The following is a 16,982-nucleotide window of genomic DNA, read 5'->3' on the forward strand; positions in this document are numbered from 1 at the left end:
TACGCTTCATAATGCGCCACACATTTTCGATGGGAGACAGGTCTGGACTAAAGGAGGGCCAGGAAAGTACCCACACTCTTTATTTACGAAGCCACGCTGTTGTAACACGTGCTGAATGTGGCTTGGCATTGTCTTGCTGAAATAAGCAGGGGCGTCCATGAAAAAAATTAAGTTTATGAGTTTGAACATCAAACATCTTGTCTTTGTAGTGCATTCAATTGAATATGGGTTGACAAGGATTTGCAAATCATTGTATTCCGTTTTTATTTACCTCTAACACAATTTCCCAACTCAGATGGAAACGGGGGTTGCACATTTTAATTTGCATTTGTATCAACACAATAGTTTGAACACCTCCAACATGATGTAGTGTAACATTTCAGAGCAGGAACGTCTTCTATCAAAAGGTGTTGTTTTCAGAGTCTTTAACAAGTGTGTGCAGTGCAAAGTGAAATGCAATCATGTCATCTTCTTGTTAAGAGCACACCGATCCATCATCATTCTATTTTGTAGTTTATTATTCTTCTTTGGTCAATGGTCAACAAAATAAACAAACAGTTTTACATTCATAGATTGAAAATGAAAATGATAATGTTGCAGACCGAAAGGGTTTAGGCTGAAGTTGAACACTTATTGCACCTAACCCTAACCTGTTGCACCTAACCATACATTTTTTTTTTTTTTTCAAATTAAAATAAGTACAATAATACCAAGTACAATAGCATATCTAGTCAATACTACTATTATTATGATATTTTTTGGCATCTCGCAACATCTTCTTACGTTTAAAAAACAATATTATGTTTAAATATGTCTCTGGACACCTGAGGACTTTGAATATGACCAAAGTATGATCCTGTATTGACTTGGTATCGGATTGAAATGTGTGGTATCAAGGAAAAATACTGTAAAGCATCCAAACAACAGAAGAATAAGTAATTCATACGTTTGAACAAAAGTGTAGATAGAACATGTGAAAAGAGAAAGTAAGCAAATATTACCGGGTAAATGAACAAGTAGATTAATAATTCATTTTCTACCACTTGTCCTAAATAATTTTGACCAAATAATAGAATGATAAATGACACAATATGTTACTGCATATGTCAGCAGGCTAATTAGGAGTATTTGCTTGCTTACTTACTAATAAAACACAAGTATGTTCACTATTTTATTTAAGGACATACTTGCAAAAAGAAACATATGTTTAATGTACCGGAATATTTCTTGTTAAAATTAAGCTAATATTGCCATTTTTTGTGCACCCCTTTATTTAGAAAAAAGTATCGAAAAGTATCAAAATAATTTTGGTACCAGATACCAAATTGGTATCGGGACAACACTACTACACACGGATTGTGCTCTTTATTCCTCTCGTCTTAGAGACATGTTCCCCTCAGCTTGAGATCAGCTCTGCGTGCGCTATCGTGTTTGCACACATTTCAATACACGCAAACCTTTTCATAGATCAGGCACCTTGCATCCATGTTTGATACCATGAAGGGCTACAGTTTTCAAGCCGCAGGTGAACATTCGACTTGCTGGCAGTGAGCACTAAACCAATCCACCTTGCATTTCCTTCGCAGCGGGAGTGGTCTGACGTCTCCCGGGCGAGGGCAGTTAATACCTGAGCAGCTACAGCGTCGTTCTTCCTCCAATGTGCCACACATCCCATGGAAACTTCTTCATGCTGCGAGGCAGTGATTGACTCATTTGTTTTACCTGCCACATTTATTTCATTGCCTGCTTTTTCCGTGCTAGAACATAATGCTATCTGTTTATTTTTTTTTTTATGAATCGACTGATGCATCTGGCAACGACAGTGCCCTCCAGCTAGTGCATGCACTTACTTGTAACCGCCGAGGAGGTCTGTGCAAGGGGCGTTGTTTTTGCAAGGCTGTGACAAACATTCATCAATTTCTTGTTGACAGTACTCTCCCTCCCATCCGGAGTGACATACACACTCATAACTCTGCATGACAAAACAAAACAAAAACAACCTATAACTGACGGTGGCAGTGACTGTAAGTTCTTAAATTTCAATGTACCGTGTAATTTTCCCTAAATTCATTGACAGTAAAATCCTCCACTTACATCAAATATTGTATTTTTCCAACTATAAGTCGCGTTTTTTTTTCATAGCGACCATACTTGCCAACCCTCCCAGATTTTTGGGGAGACTCCCAAAATTCAGCGCCTCTCCCGAAAAACTCGCGGAAGCAATTTTCTCCCGAAAATCTCCCGAAATTCACGCCCCCTCCAGCTCCTTGCGGACATGACTGGGGACAGCCTGTTTTCACGTCCGCTTTCCTCTTATATAAACAGCTTGCCTGCCCAATCACGTTACAACATCTACGGATTTTAATAAAAAACTGCACACACGAGAAGACGAAGCAGAAGAACGAGGAAGTTACAGCCATGGCGACGCCGTCTGTAATAGAGTGATTCTATGTTGTCTGTTGCCATCTCCTGGTGAATGTTGGCTATGGCGTTATAGGGTTGCTTTTTGATTGGCCAACGATTTACGTGGTATTGTGCACCTGACGCCAAGTAATCCTCACTAGTACGCAAATGGCAGAACAAAGGTTACTCAATAAGTGAAAGGTAAGTGTTGTTGTTGTTTTTTTTAGTAACCAGCAAGCACAGTACAGTTAGTAGAACAACTGTGTTTTTATTACTCTGCATTTGATAGGTGCCGTCTGAAATTCAACTATTTCATTCACATATACATATACATATACATATACATATACATATATACATATACATATACATATACATATATATATATATATATGAAATACTCGGGTTGGTGAATTATACTCGTCCCCTCTTAACCAAGCCCCCCGCCCAAACCAAGCCCCCAAACACGCCTCCTATGCATTTTCGGCCGGTGCGACGTATACTTCGGAGCGACTTATAATCCGAAAAATACGGTGTGCATTTCCTGTGGGAACCTATTGGAATTGTAGAAGAGTCACTCTTGTCATACATTACAGCCTATAAATTTGCAGCCATGAATGCTTTTTTGTCATTTCGCGTCCTTCAATGTATTCTTTAACTTCCAACATTCATACATGTCATCTCATACGTGGTGTGGAAATATATTTTCATAGAACATTTTCTTCTTGTTTTCCTTTTTTTTGTTAAAATGCACTAAACCACATGTCCTTTATTTCATCATTGAAATACATTAGTGCAATTAATCATAGCAAGGTTGATTAATGGTTTGTTGTATAACCGCAAGGAACTGGTTTAATTTAGATTGTACTTTGCATACGAGATGAATGCGCTGGTGTGGTCAAAGTTTTTTTTTTCCTAGATTAGTCATTGCCAACATTTTGTCTGAGGGTCTTGGATGCTGCATGTTAATCAGTTTTTCCACACATTAAGGGACGGAAGCGGGCGCTGGTAAATTTTCCGCTGATTTGGATGATAGGTGGATGACGTGCATTGGGCGCAGTAGTCTCATGAGAAATTAGATACCTCCAGTATTTTCCAATTCCTGACCCCTTGACAATAGAACATAATCTCATTTTTGCTGCTAAGTCACCTTCAGGGACTGCAATTCTTCAAAATAAGCTCCATAAGACCCTGTGTTCATAAAATGGATTGGCTAGGCTGTAAACAGCACTATGTGAGGGCAAAAAGTCATTATTTTAATAATGACTAGCATATATACTCTAAAATAGATGTATACATTCATTCTAGTGACAGAATTATGTTGACTATCTACAATGAATACTGCCTTAGAGCAATTAAGGAAAATAGAGTGCACTGCTTGGCTTCAACCAGCAGAGGTGGTGTTGATTAATTGTTAATGCGGGCATATGCCGCAAAATCCCAACATCAAGTGTGGGTTGTAAATAGGGATGTATAATGTTAAGATTTTATCAATACAGATATTAATATCAATATTCCTTATAAATACCAGTCGTCATCGGTACACTTATCAGCACTACAATATATAAAATCTGTGTAAAAAAAGATGTGAAAAAAATGAATTTTTTTAATAAACAGCCTTCTTTCATCTCCGTAACATAATGAAAATGTGTTCTATTTTGTCCACCAGCGACGCTGAGATCATTTTTCATGCGTTCGATACATCTCGTCCCAATTACTGTAACGTGTTATTTTCGGATCTCTCTATGTCAGGGGTCGGCAACCCAAAATGTTGAAAGAGCCACATTGGACCAAAAATACAAAAACAAATCTGTCTGGAGCCGCAAAAACGGTGCTTTGTATTACCTGGCCGTCGAGGGAAGACTAAGGAAAATGGAGAATGCTTTTGAACTGGCAAAGGACACTGAATCAGTTATTGATCACCATGTATGTCGCGGACTCAATGTTTAGGTCCAGAATATATAAAGTCACCAAAAACAAATGGACAATGAAGGTAAAGGCAAAAGAGTGAGGAGTGTCCTGACCAGATATTTAGATCCCTAAATTGATGTAAAACGTTCTTTATCGCATTGTTTACTTTCACGTGTCCATTAAAACTTTGATTAATCTATAATGGCTCAAGTGTGATAGGGCTCCACAGCACACTGGATTCCAGTGAATTGAAATACCACAACAGTGGATTATGTACAAATAAATTACATTTAAGAACGTGCACACAAAGCTACACTGGAGGTGACTATGACGTGTGCATTTTCCGCGCATGCGTACTAGGTCGCGTTGCGCCGTCGGACGGATGGGGGGTGGGAGCGTGGCGGGGTCTTAAACGACCATTGTGTGTGTGTGTGTGTGTGTGTGTGTGTGTGTGTGTGGACAAGGATAAGGTTAGGTGGGATTTACCCTGGATAACCTTTGAAAGGGCCTCACTCTGATGGTGAATAAATCCCTTAGCCCAGTGGTTCTCAAATGGGGGTACGCGTACCCCTGGGGGTACTTGAAGGTATGCCGTGAGATTTTTCAAAAATATTCTAAAAATAGCAACAATTTAAAAACCCTTTACAAATATATTTATTGAATAATACTTCTGCAAAATACAAATGTAAGTTCATAAACTGTGAAAAGGAATGCAACAATGCAATATTCATTGTTGACAGCTACATTTTTTGTGGACATGTTTCATAAATATTGATCTTAAAGATTTTTTTTTTTTGGTGAAGAAATGTTTAGAATTAAGTTCATGAATCCAGATGGATTTCTATTACAATCCCCAAAGAGGGCTTTTTAAGTTGATGATTACTTCTATGTGTAGAAATCGTTATATATAATTAAATCACTTGTTTTATTTTTCAACAAGTTTTTAGTTATTTTTATATCTTTTTTCCAAATAGTTCAAGAAAGACCATTGCAAATAAGCAATATTTTTCACTGTTATACAATTTAATAAATCAGAAACTGACGACATAGTGCTGTATTTTACTTCGTTATCTCTTTTTTTCCAACAAAAAATGCTTTGGGGGTTCTTAAATTGAAAAAATGTTCACACTGAAAAAAGGTTGAGAACCACTGCCTTAGCCTGCCAACTACACACCATCCTCATGCTAAGGACACACGTTACTTTCATATTTTACTTTCATTTTTTGAAACCACACTAATAATGTCATCACACAGCCGTGTATATTCCACTACAACGCGGTAAAAGCACGATGGCCATCAAAGCCAATCAGCAATACCCTATCTGTTTCACTTGAGTCCATATGTGATGAGAATTACCAACTGCGCTGATTTTATGGCTCACATTTCCATTTGAAGGACTTTTAAAGTCTATCCATTACACTGCCATATAGAAGAGGAAAGAAAAAAAAAAAAGAAAAGCTGTTTACTTACCAGATGGCGGTCTTTGCATATTGAGTTGCTGCTGCACAGATTGTTCACGCAGTCATCAGTGTCTTTGTCACATCGCAGCCCAGCATAACCAGGATTGCAGAGGCAATAAAAGCCGTCTACAACTGGAATGAAACAAGATCAGCAGTTTACTTACAGCAGCTTGCGACATCAATCCACCGACTCTCAGCATGTAGAGTTACCTTGACATGATTTCTACGCAGCTAATTGTTCGTATCATTAACAATATCTCAGTGCGGTGCCATGCTTTTAAATGGTGCTTAAATTAAATGGATCGTTCCGCCGGTGCAGCCGGTTGAATCTATGTGACAACGGCAGCACTCCATGCATCAGTCTGACGGGGTGCGACACTTTAACCATCTTTAAATTAACCTGTCTGACCATCGGCCTTCCCCCCCCGCCCCACCCCCTCTCCCTCCTTTCGCTTATCGCCACTTTTTCTCAATAAAAGCCCTGAAGGCTTGTCGTTTGTTTCCACATTTGTACAAGTGCAGGTGACGCTGTAAGAAAGGGAGTTTTTTCAACTCCAATTTCTTGAATTAATATGTGAAATAGTCCACGGCTGATAGTGTATGCCATCATTGTTCTTATTAATGACAAGGGATGCATCACTCCATCTCTGCAACACAACATTGGTGCGCAGTTAGCCAGTGACAGAGGTAATTGCACTTTTCACAGGAGTGAATGTATTACTTCCCCAGTCAGGGTCCCAAGATTCTTCATTATCCCAAAGATTTAGCACGTAATCTATGCTGTCACTCTGTCTTGGTGTGTGTTGCCTCCATTACTCTCATTAAATGTTTCAGGTCCTGGGTGGCAGCAGGATTACTCATCTCAGCCATGAGGTGTACTACCCGGTGGCGGGTCTAAAGGTCCGGCACCATTGACCTGAAGTGAACTGGCTGCAATCAAGATTAGTTTGGACAGCTGTTTGAATGTTATTGTTATATAATGAAGTGGACCAAAAATAAAATGCCATTGTGGACAGGCGGACAACGAGGCAGGGCACGCCTTAACCCAGCCCAAGATGGCGGCAAGGAGGCGTGGACTGCGAGCAAGCAGCGAGGCGGGGCGCGCCGGAATCAACCCCGCAGATATTATCAGGTGCGTGGGTCGCCCAGCTGGGCACAATTTAAATCTCCTCTCGCACTATATAAAAGGGCAGCGGCCGTAAACGCTGGGGGAAGAGACGGAGAGAGAAGGAGCCAGGAGGAAGCGGATGCTGAACGAGAGCGAGAGAGAGCCACAGGAAGACGAAGACGCACGCGACTGAAAAGGTGGAGCGCATACTTGCCAACCCTCTCGGATTTTCCGGGAGACTCCCGAAATTCAGCGCCTCTCCCGAAAACCTCCCGGGACAAGTTTTCTCCCGAAAATCTCCCGAAATTCAGGCTCAATGCGGACCTGAGTGACGTGCACAAAGAGCGTGTCTGCCCAATGACGTGATAACTGTAGAATGATCGAGGGCGAGTTCTTGGTTTCTTATGTGGGTTTTTTGTTAGGCAGTTTCTTTATCATCTTCCCAGCGCGGTAAAACAACACAACAACAGCTGTCCGAATTCGTCTACCTAAAGCAGTTCGTCTGCCAAACAGCAATGTGACACTCTTAAACAGGACAATACTGCCATCTAGTGTACATGCATATGGTAAGAAAAATAAGGATTGAATATTCAACCCTCAACCCAAACAATGAGTAGATGAGTGTTTTGTGTGTGTAAATACATAAACACTGCAATTCAAGTATCTATTTTATATATATATATTTCACATATATATATATATATGAAATACTTGACTTGGTGAATCTCTGAATCTAGCGGTAAATATACTCCTCACCTCTTAACCACGCCCCCTGCCCCACCCCTCCAAGCCTCCCGAAATCGGAGGTCTCAAGGTTGGCAAGTATGATAGAGCTGCAGAGGAAGCAGGAGACGGGTGTGTGTCAGTTTGCGAACGACACAAGCCCTCAGCACCCAATGAACGACGCACACAGTGACTGAACGAGATCGGCAATGTGACGTCATCCTCCGCGACACAGTCAGTTCTCTGTGTCAGTACGTTCGCGAACGTGATTCACGTCGCGACACAGTCAGTTCGTTTGCGAACGTGATTCGCGCCAGTTCCACTCATACCGGCATGGTCGCGGCGAAGCTCAACTGAAGGGAGAAAGGAACAAATCAGTTCATTAAGTGATTCGGTTCAGTATGCACTCAAAAGATTCGTTCGTTTGAACGAATCGTTCGCGAACGACACAACACTACGGTAGGTTTGGTGTTCCTGGGATTAAAAGGTCTCACCTTTTCTCCTCCAGACATATTGCTGGGTATTGTGGCCAAACAGCTCAATTTTGACCCAGCAGATTTGGTCAAACTTTCAGTAGACTCATAATAAATTCATAAAAGAACCAAACTTGATGAATGTTTTTTGTGACCAACAAGTATGTGCTTCAATCACTCTATCACAAAAAAATAAGAGTTGTAGAAATGATTGGAAACTCAAGACAGCCATGACATTATGTTCTTTACAAGTGTATGTAAACATTTGACCAAGACTGTAAGTACCAGGGGCCTGTTTAGTCATTGATTTGGGGGGCAGAGGCAAACCTACTCATTGGGGTCCCTTCACAGAAAACATGTCATTTAACATGATGGTTTTCACTGATCCCAACAATGTTTCTGTAATTGATATGGACCAGAGGTGGGTAGAGTAGCCAGAAATTGTACTCAAGTAAGAGTACTGTAACTTTACAGATTTATTACTCAAGTAAAAGTAAGGAGTAGTCACCCAAATATTTACTTGAGTAAAAGTAAAAAGTATGTTGTGAAAAAACTACTCAAGTACTGAGTAACTGATGAGTAACCTGTTTGTTTAAGGATGACGGCAACAAGTAATGCACAAAAACATAAAAATAGCAATGAACAAATTCAGATCCAGGAATATCTCTTAAGCAAGTAAAACAATGATATACATCAAATAATATATAATTGGTTTTACGATGTATTGGAAAAAATAACTGAAAAGGAATTTTACCTTTGCAACCTCATTATACTATTGGCTAAGTTTTATATTCATAAATGTAAGTTTCTCAATACCCGACCTGTTTTTTGTGCCTTTAAAAAGATTTAGAACTCTACATTCAAACATTCTACCTCTAACAACCAAAAAGCTGTGAAAACAATGATGCTGTGTTCCAAATTTAAGTTATTTACTGAGATTAAGTGAGCCTATGGCTTTGCACTTTATTATATATAAATATTTATATATATATATATATATATATATATATATATATGTTTTGTATTCTATTTTAGTTGCTTTGAATTTACAACCCCCTGGCGCTGTTTTGTACAGTTTTGTACTGTTTTTGCACTTGCTTTGATTATTATTTTCAACTTTCAACCTTTTTAAATAAAGGTTTATGAAAAAAACTAATAAAAAAAATATGCAGTTAATCATGTGACCGCCTGGCTCTGTTTGATTGGTGAAACGGAGTCAAACGTCACCAGTGACTGCATTTGATTGGTGAAACGCAGGCATGTGATGGATCCTACTTTGAAGGTCTGTCTGACAAAACAAAACAAAGCGTGCATTAACAGATCGATAAAAATCGTTAGCGAGTAGCGAGCTGAATGTAGATAAATGGAGCGTAGTAAATGTAGTGTTTCTACTCTATAAATATACTCAAGTAAAAGTATGTTGCATTAAAATGTATCTTGGAAGTACAATTTATCCCAAAAGTTACTGAAGTAGATGTAACGGAGTAAATGTAGCGCGTTACTATCCACCTCTGATAGGGACATTAATTAACATTTAACATAGTGTAAGCCATATTTCAGGGACCATTTTTTGTTAACACAGTTGGACTGATGTGATGCATAGCACTGCTATTATGGTTGTTAATGAACACTTAGGCCTACTACGGTATTCTAATGTTGGTCATTATTGTGGTACTTGGAGAGACAAGGGTTTTCTGGGGTGGTACTTGGTGAAAAATGTTTGAGAACCACTGGAATAGACACTAGTCCTTTATATGAGAAGGGAGTGGGAGCTGTCCAACATATTATAAATTATTATATTTAAAGGATTCACGGTGGAAGAGAGGTTAGTGCATCTGCCTCACACTATACAAAGGTCCTGAGTAGTCAGGGTTCAATCCCAGCCTCGGGATCTTTCTGTGTGGAGTTTGCATGTTCTCCCCGTGAATGCGTGGGTTCCCTCCGGGTACTCCGGCTTCCTCCCACTTCCAAAGACATGCACCTGGGGATAGGTTGATTGGCAACACTAAATTGGCCCTAGTGTGTGAATGTGAGTGTGAATTTGGTCCGTCTATCTGTGTTGGCCCTGCGATGAGGTGGCGACTTGTCCAGGGTGTACCCCGCCTTCCGCCCGATTGTAGCTGAGATAGGCACCAGCGCCCCCCGCGACCCCAAAGGGGAATAAGCGGTGGGAAATGGATGGATGGATGGATATTTAAAGCACACAAATTAAGACAAAATAATTAAGGACAGTTTTGAAAGGAAACCCACTTTATTTTTTTTTATGAGACATTTGGGGGCCCTGGAAATCTCTGGATCCCAGGCTTGTGTTTGCCTAAAGATAAGTCCGCCCTCGATTATTACTCAGATACTTGATATTTGTTTTACGACTGTGTTTTATTGATCACCATAGCTACTCTGTTGTTTGTTCACTTGCCCAAAGCTCTGACTTGCCTGAGGAGAGGTTGTTAGGTGCGACTTGGGTTTGGCTTGTATAAGACGGTCTAGGTCTGATTATTTTCGAGTGGGGAAAAAAACAATCTCAGGTTCGAACTTCAAACATTGGTTCCCCAGTTTTTGTACACCTCATGTTTTGTGTTATATGGCCTTCAACAAAAAATGTTGCCAATTTTTTTTTGATCAAACTACAGTCGCACCTTTGTCCAGATGTCATTGCTCGGAATCGACTGCTTAAGAATCCCACGCCTTGGTGACTCAATCTCTGTGCTTTTTTTTGTTGAGAGCTACCACAAAATAAGCTACAATGGGGCCAAATAACAAAAGTGAAAAACACTGATAAAATCAAGGGATTCATTGAATGATTGATTGATTGATTGAAACTTGTTTTAGTAGATTGCTACTACGAAGTCAGACCTACACTGTTTCAAAGTCCATTTCTCAGATGATGCAATTGTTGATGACAGAAGTGCTGATATCAACCAAATGTATCCCCCTCCCCCCCCCTGGATTGTAAATAATGTAAATTATTCAATGTACTTTGTATATTCTCTGATGATTAACTTGTGTGAGGACTGCATTATGCTGACAGTATATATTTGAACCATGAATTGATTTACGTGGACCCCGACTTAAACAAGGGGAAAAACGTATTCGTGTGTTACCATTTAGTGGTCAATTGTACGGAATATTTACTGTACTGGGGCGGCATGGCGTAGTGGGTAGAGCGGCCGGCCTATTGACATCCAACAGATCGCTGTCGTTGTGTCCTTGGGCAGGACACTTCACCCTTTGCCCCCGGTGCCGCTCACACTGGTGAATGAATGATGAATGTTTTATCATTCCAAAATTACATTATGAAAATGTTCTTTCTCTTTATAGAAATACACGTTCTGACATCTTGTCTTTCCATACAGGTTAATCATTGATTAAAGTGTAATTTATCAACTTTCCTTATGATTTTAATTTCCTGTCAAGTCCGGGCCATCCAGTCCCTTTTGACCACATAGTGGTGCAAATGGGCTTTTACTTGTCGATAAAACATTGTAGTTAAAACATAGCAGCTAACACTTGCAAAAGTTGTTCAATGTCTAGAAATGACGGAAAAAATATATACATTGCGTATTTAGTTTTCAAAATACCTTTAGCATTTGAATCTACAACCAGAGCAACTGTTAATCTTTCTGTTTTTGGGCCAACATGGAAATGTTTGAAGGAGGTTATTTTTTTGGGCACCACCCAATTCGATTCAGAGGCTACGATTCCATTGTACATTGATTATTTATACCTCTATGGTTGCTATATTGTATACTATTATTATTATATATTTTTAATATATTGTACAAACCCCGTTTCCATATGAGTTGGGAAATTGTGTTAGATGTAAATATAAACGGAATACAATGATAAGCAAATCCTTTTCAATGCATATTCAGTTGAATATGCTACAAAGACAACATATTTGATGTTCAAACTGATAAACTTTTTTTTTTCAAATAATCATTAACTTTAGAATTTAATGCCAGCAACACGTGACAATGAAGTTGGGAAAGGTGGCAATAAATACTGATTAAGTTGAGGAATGCTCATCAAACACTTATTTGGAACATCCCACAAGTGTGCAGGCTAATTGGGAACAGGGAGGTGCCAGGATTGGGTATAAAAACAGCTTCCCAAAAAATGCTCAGTCTTTCACAAGAGAGGATGGGTCGAGGTACACCTTTCTGTCTACAACTGTGTGAACAAATAGTCAAACAGCTTAAGAACAACGTTTCTCAAAGTGCAATTGCAAGAAATGTATGGATTTCAACATCTACTGTACGGTCCACAATATCATCATAAGGTTCAAAGAATCTGGAGAAATCACTCCAGATAAGCGGCATGGCCGGAAAACAACATTGAATGACCGTGACCTTCGATCCCTCAGACGGCACTGTATCAAAAACCGACATCAATCTCTAAAAGGATATCGCCACATGGGCTCAGGAACACTTAAGACAACCATTGTCACTAAATTCAATTTGTCGCTACATCTGTAAGTGCAAGTTAAAGCTCTACTATGCAAAGCGAAACAACATCAAAAAACGCCGCCGTCTTCTCTGGTCCCGAAATCATCAAAGATGGACTGATGCAAAGTGGAAAAGTGTTCTGTGGTCTGACGAGTCCACATTTCAAATTTTTTGGGGAAATATTCAACATTGTGTCATCCGGACCAAAGGGGATGCGAACCATCCGGACTGTTATTGACGCAAAGTTCAAAAGCCAGCATCTGTGATGGTATGGGGGTACATTAGTGCCCAAGGCATGTGTTCAGTTTTTTCCGTATTGGCCCTCTGAATAGGGGTCGTCACTCAGCATGAAAGGAATTACTCGCTGTGCACTTTTTGCTTGTTTTATTTGGTACTATTGCAGCAACAGTAGCAGCAGCAGCAGGTAATAACCTCAAAGTAAACATGAACATAACAAAACAATGTATCTATCTTGAATCATCATAATGTAAACAATAGACATGAATTAATCAACTGAACCATATTGTTGTCAACCATGATGACATATTATCAATCACTGTGATTTTATTCTAACCTATTAATTTTAGCATTTTATTATCAACATTAATTTGTGTCATATGTTTTAAATGTGATCAGAATTATTTATAATGTCGCCATGATTCATGGACAAGCATACTAAAAAAACATAAAACACAAGCGATCGGTTTGAGCCACACATTACACATATAACCAAACTACAATAAAGAACTACAAATCCCATCAGCCGAACCAGGAAGTAAAGTGCCGGTATTTTCAAACTCAAGCCGTACCTAAGAATAAACCTTCGAACACTCAAATTCAGCCGGACACACACAACGTGACAACACTCTAATACAACAGATTTCAATCCACACATTACTGTGGTTGTACTCTTTTACTTAATAAATTTCCAACGTCGTTCAAAAGCTAAAACAGTGCGTGTTTGCTCTGGCTGTCAAACAGCCAACCAGCCGCACAACAAGCGCCGCGGACTTAGCGAACACACAACAAACAAAAAAGGAAGGAAGCGAGCAAGCATGGAAATTAAACAATAGTTCAGCTAATATAACCAAGAAAAGCGGACATAAAATGATCTTACCAGCGGGGTATGCTGGTGACGAAGCATGCTGTTTTTTTACCAAACAAACAATGACGCCATTTTTAAAAGCTACCCAAGTAGTCACCTGACAGCAGTAGCCACGCCCATCTTAAAATCCCAGGCCAGTCCACTATAAATACATATATACACATAACAAATACAGATAGTAAATCCAACAGCATGGGTAACTTACACATCTGTGAAGATCCATTAATGCTGAAAGGTACATACAGGTTTTGGAGCAACATATGCAGCCATCTTAACGCTGTCTTTTTCATGGATGCCCCTGCTTTTTTCAGTTAGACAATGCCAGCCACATTCAGCACGTGTTACAACAGCGTGGCTTCGTAAAAAAAAGAGTCCGGGTACTTTCCTGGCCCGCCTGCAGTCCAGACCTGTCTCCCATCGAAAATGTGTGGCGCATTGTGAAGCGTAAAATACATAAATAATACATAAAACAAGAATGGGAAAGAATTCCACTTTTAAAGCTTCAACAATTAGTTTCCTCAGTTCCCAAATGTGTATTGAGTGTTGTTTAAAGAAAAGGTGATGTAACACAGTGGTGAACATGCCCTTTCCCAACTACTTTGGCACGTGTTGCAACCAAGAAATTATAAGTTAATTATTACTTGCAAAAAAAAAAAAAAATGTATGAGTTTGAACATCAAATATCTTGTCTTTGTGGTGCATTCAATTGAATATGGGTTGAAAAGGATTTGCAAATCATTGTATTACGTTTATATTTACATCTAACACAATTTCCCAACTCATATGGAAACGGGGCTCGTATATAATGTTTATTAATAGTATGTCTACAAGGCTCCTCCTTTGGCCACTGCATATACGCATATGAACACATATGAATATGTATAGGGAAAAGCAGTTGAAAATGGATACGTATATATATATATATATATATATATATATATATATATATATATATATATGGGGGGCGACATGGCATGGTTGGGAACTAGGAACCTGAGGGTTCCTGGTTTGATCCTCAGCCTCTACCAAGCTAGTTACGTCTGTTGTGTCCTTGACCAAGACACTTCACATGTGGAAATAGTGGTCAAAGCGGTTTGAGTGCCTTGGAAAGTAGAAAAGCGCTATACAAGTATAACCCATTTACCATTTACATTTGTACAGGGGTCACCAACGCTGTGCCCGCGGGCACCAGGTAGCCCGTAAGGACCAGATGAGTCGCCCACTGGCCTGTTCTAAAAATAGCTCAAATAGCAGCACTTACCAGTGAGCTGCCTTTATTTATTAAATATTATTTATTTACTAGCAAGCTGGTCTCGCTTTGCCCGACATTTTTAATTCTAAGAGAGACAAAACTCAAATACAATTTGGACATCCAAAAAAATATTTTAAAGACGTGGTCTTCATTTGTTTAAATAAATTCATTTGTTTTTTTACTTTGCTTCTTATAATGTTCAGAAAGACCATTTTAGAGAAAAAATACAATCTTAAAAATGATTTTAGGATTTTTAAACACATACCTTTTTACCTTTTAAATTCCTTCCTCTTCTTTCCTGACAATTTAAATCAATGTTCAAGTAAATGTTTTTTTTCTTGTAAAGAATAATGAAAAGTTTTTATTTAATTCTTCATTTTAGCTTATATTTTTTTGATGAAGAATATTTGTGAAATATTTCTTCAAATTTATTATGATTAAAATTCAAAAAAAATATTCTGGCAAATCTAGAAAATCTGTAGAATCAAATGTAAATCTTATTTCAGAGTCTTTTGAATTTCTTTTAAAAATGTTGTTCTGGAAAATCTAGAAGAAATAATGATTTGTCTTTGTTAGAATTATAGCTTGGTCCGATTTGTTATATATTCTAACAACGTACAGATTGGATTTTAACCTATTTAAAACATGTCATCAAAAATATATATTTATTGTGAGAAATCATTAAGATGATCACTGTTTCCACAAAGATAAATATAATTAAATATTTATAATAACATAGAGTTAAATGTAAATTGAGCAAATTGGCTATTTCTGGCAATGTATTTAAGTGTGTATTAAACTGGTAGCCCTTCGCATTAATCAGTACCCAAGACGTAACTCTTGGTTTCAAAAAGGTTGGTGACCCCTTCATTTACATATATATATATATATATATATACACACACAGACATCCAACATCCAAAATATGCTTGGGGAGATGCATTGTGGTTGTCTACCGCCATGTATTTCTACACAAGAAATGATAGCAACGTTTTGAGATTGAAACAAAGTCAAACATAAAGTTTGGTATGGTTTCGTATTGGACTGTTGAGGTGAGTGTTACTGTAGAAAAAACTTCAAATGCACTGTAATTAATTGCATGCAATGTGCTGGAGCTGCATGTAACTGAAATCCCATGGCAGCTTGGCAATGCAGCACTGCCACAAATATCGTGTCATCTCGCATTATTTGTCCAACATTTATTTCCAATTATGCGAATTAAAGCAACACATTTCCTTTTATGTTAGCCAAATGGCTAAGCCTACCCTTGCAAACAGTGTTCTCGATTGTCCTATCAAATGGCATCACGCCAATCACATTACACACTTATTAACTTCAGCAATGACCCAGCTGTAAACTGACAGTCAGTGCAAAAGTATGTTATTAAACATGCATGGCAGGACAGCTTTTTTTGTTGTTTTTTTTACCATCATAGCAGAAGCCATTGATACACGGGCTGGAGCTGCACTCGTCCAAGTTGATTTCACAGCGAGGACCTGTGAATCCTCGGCGGCACCGACAGCGAAAGCCCAAAGGGTAATGGTCCTTGTCCAACTCTTCCACACATAGTGCCTCGTTCTCGCAGGGATTACTGGCCTCACAGGGTAAAAAGTCACAATTCGGACCTGAAGTGAACACAAAGGAACATCCAGCATTGTTAAAATACAATTTGGGTTTAGGGCCGTTGTATGAGCGGGAAAAGGTGATAACAAATTTAAAGGCCTACTGAAATGAGATGTTCTTATTTAAACAGGGATAGCAGGTCCATTCTATGTGTCATACTTGATCATTTCGCAATATTGTCATATATTTTTGCTGAAATGATTTAGTGGAGAACATCGACGATAAAAGTTTGCAACTTTTGGTGCTGATAAAAAATTCTCGCCTTTATGACGTTACAAGGGTGAGGGCTCCTCACGTCCTCACATTGTTTTTAATGGGAGCCTCCAACAAAAAGAGCTATTCGGATCGAGAAAACGACAATTTCCCCATTAATTTGAGCGAGCATGAAAGATTTGTGGATGATGAAATTGATAGCGAAGGACTAGGCAAAAAAAAAAGCGACAGCTCCGGGCGGCGGCAGTGGGAGCGTTTCAGATGTA

At 38.9% G+C, this 16,982-nt stretch overlaps 1 protein-coding gene across 2 annotated transcripts in view; it reads right to left on the bottom strand.

Annotated features, from left to right (window-relative positions):
• Positions 1-16,982, bottom strand: part of eys (eyes shut homolog) — a 722,499-nt gene that overhangs the window by 412,095 nt on the left and 293,422 nt on the right. For both annotated transcript variants that reach the window (XM_061910381.1, XM_061910382.1), the window contains exons 21-23: positions 16,308-16,505; positions 5,785-5,906; positions 1,851-1,972 (exon numbers count right to left, since the gene is read on the bottom strand). In XM_061910381.1, coding sequence (XP_061766365.1) covers positions 1,851-1,972; positions 5,785-5,906; positions 16,308-16,505 — 442 coding nt within the window. The remainder of the gene's footprint in view (positions 1-1,850; positions 1,973-5,784; positions 5,907-16,307; positions 16,506-16,982) is intronic.

Source organism: Nerophis ophidion, linkage group LG09 (genome assembly GCF_033978795.1).
Source record: "Nerophis ophidion isolate RoL-2023_Sa linkage group LG09, RoL_Noph_v1.0, whole genome shotgun sequence".
NCBI classification, from domain to species: Eukaryota; Metazoa; Chordata; class Actinopteri; order Syngnathiformes; family Syngnathidae; genus Nerophis; species Nerophis ophidion.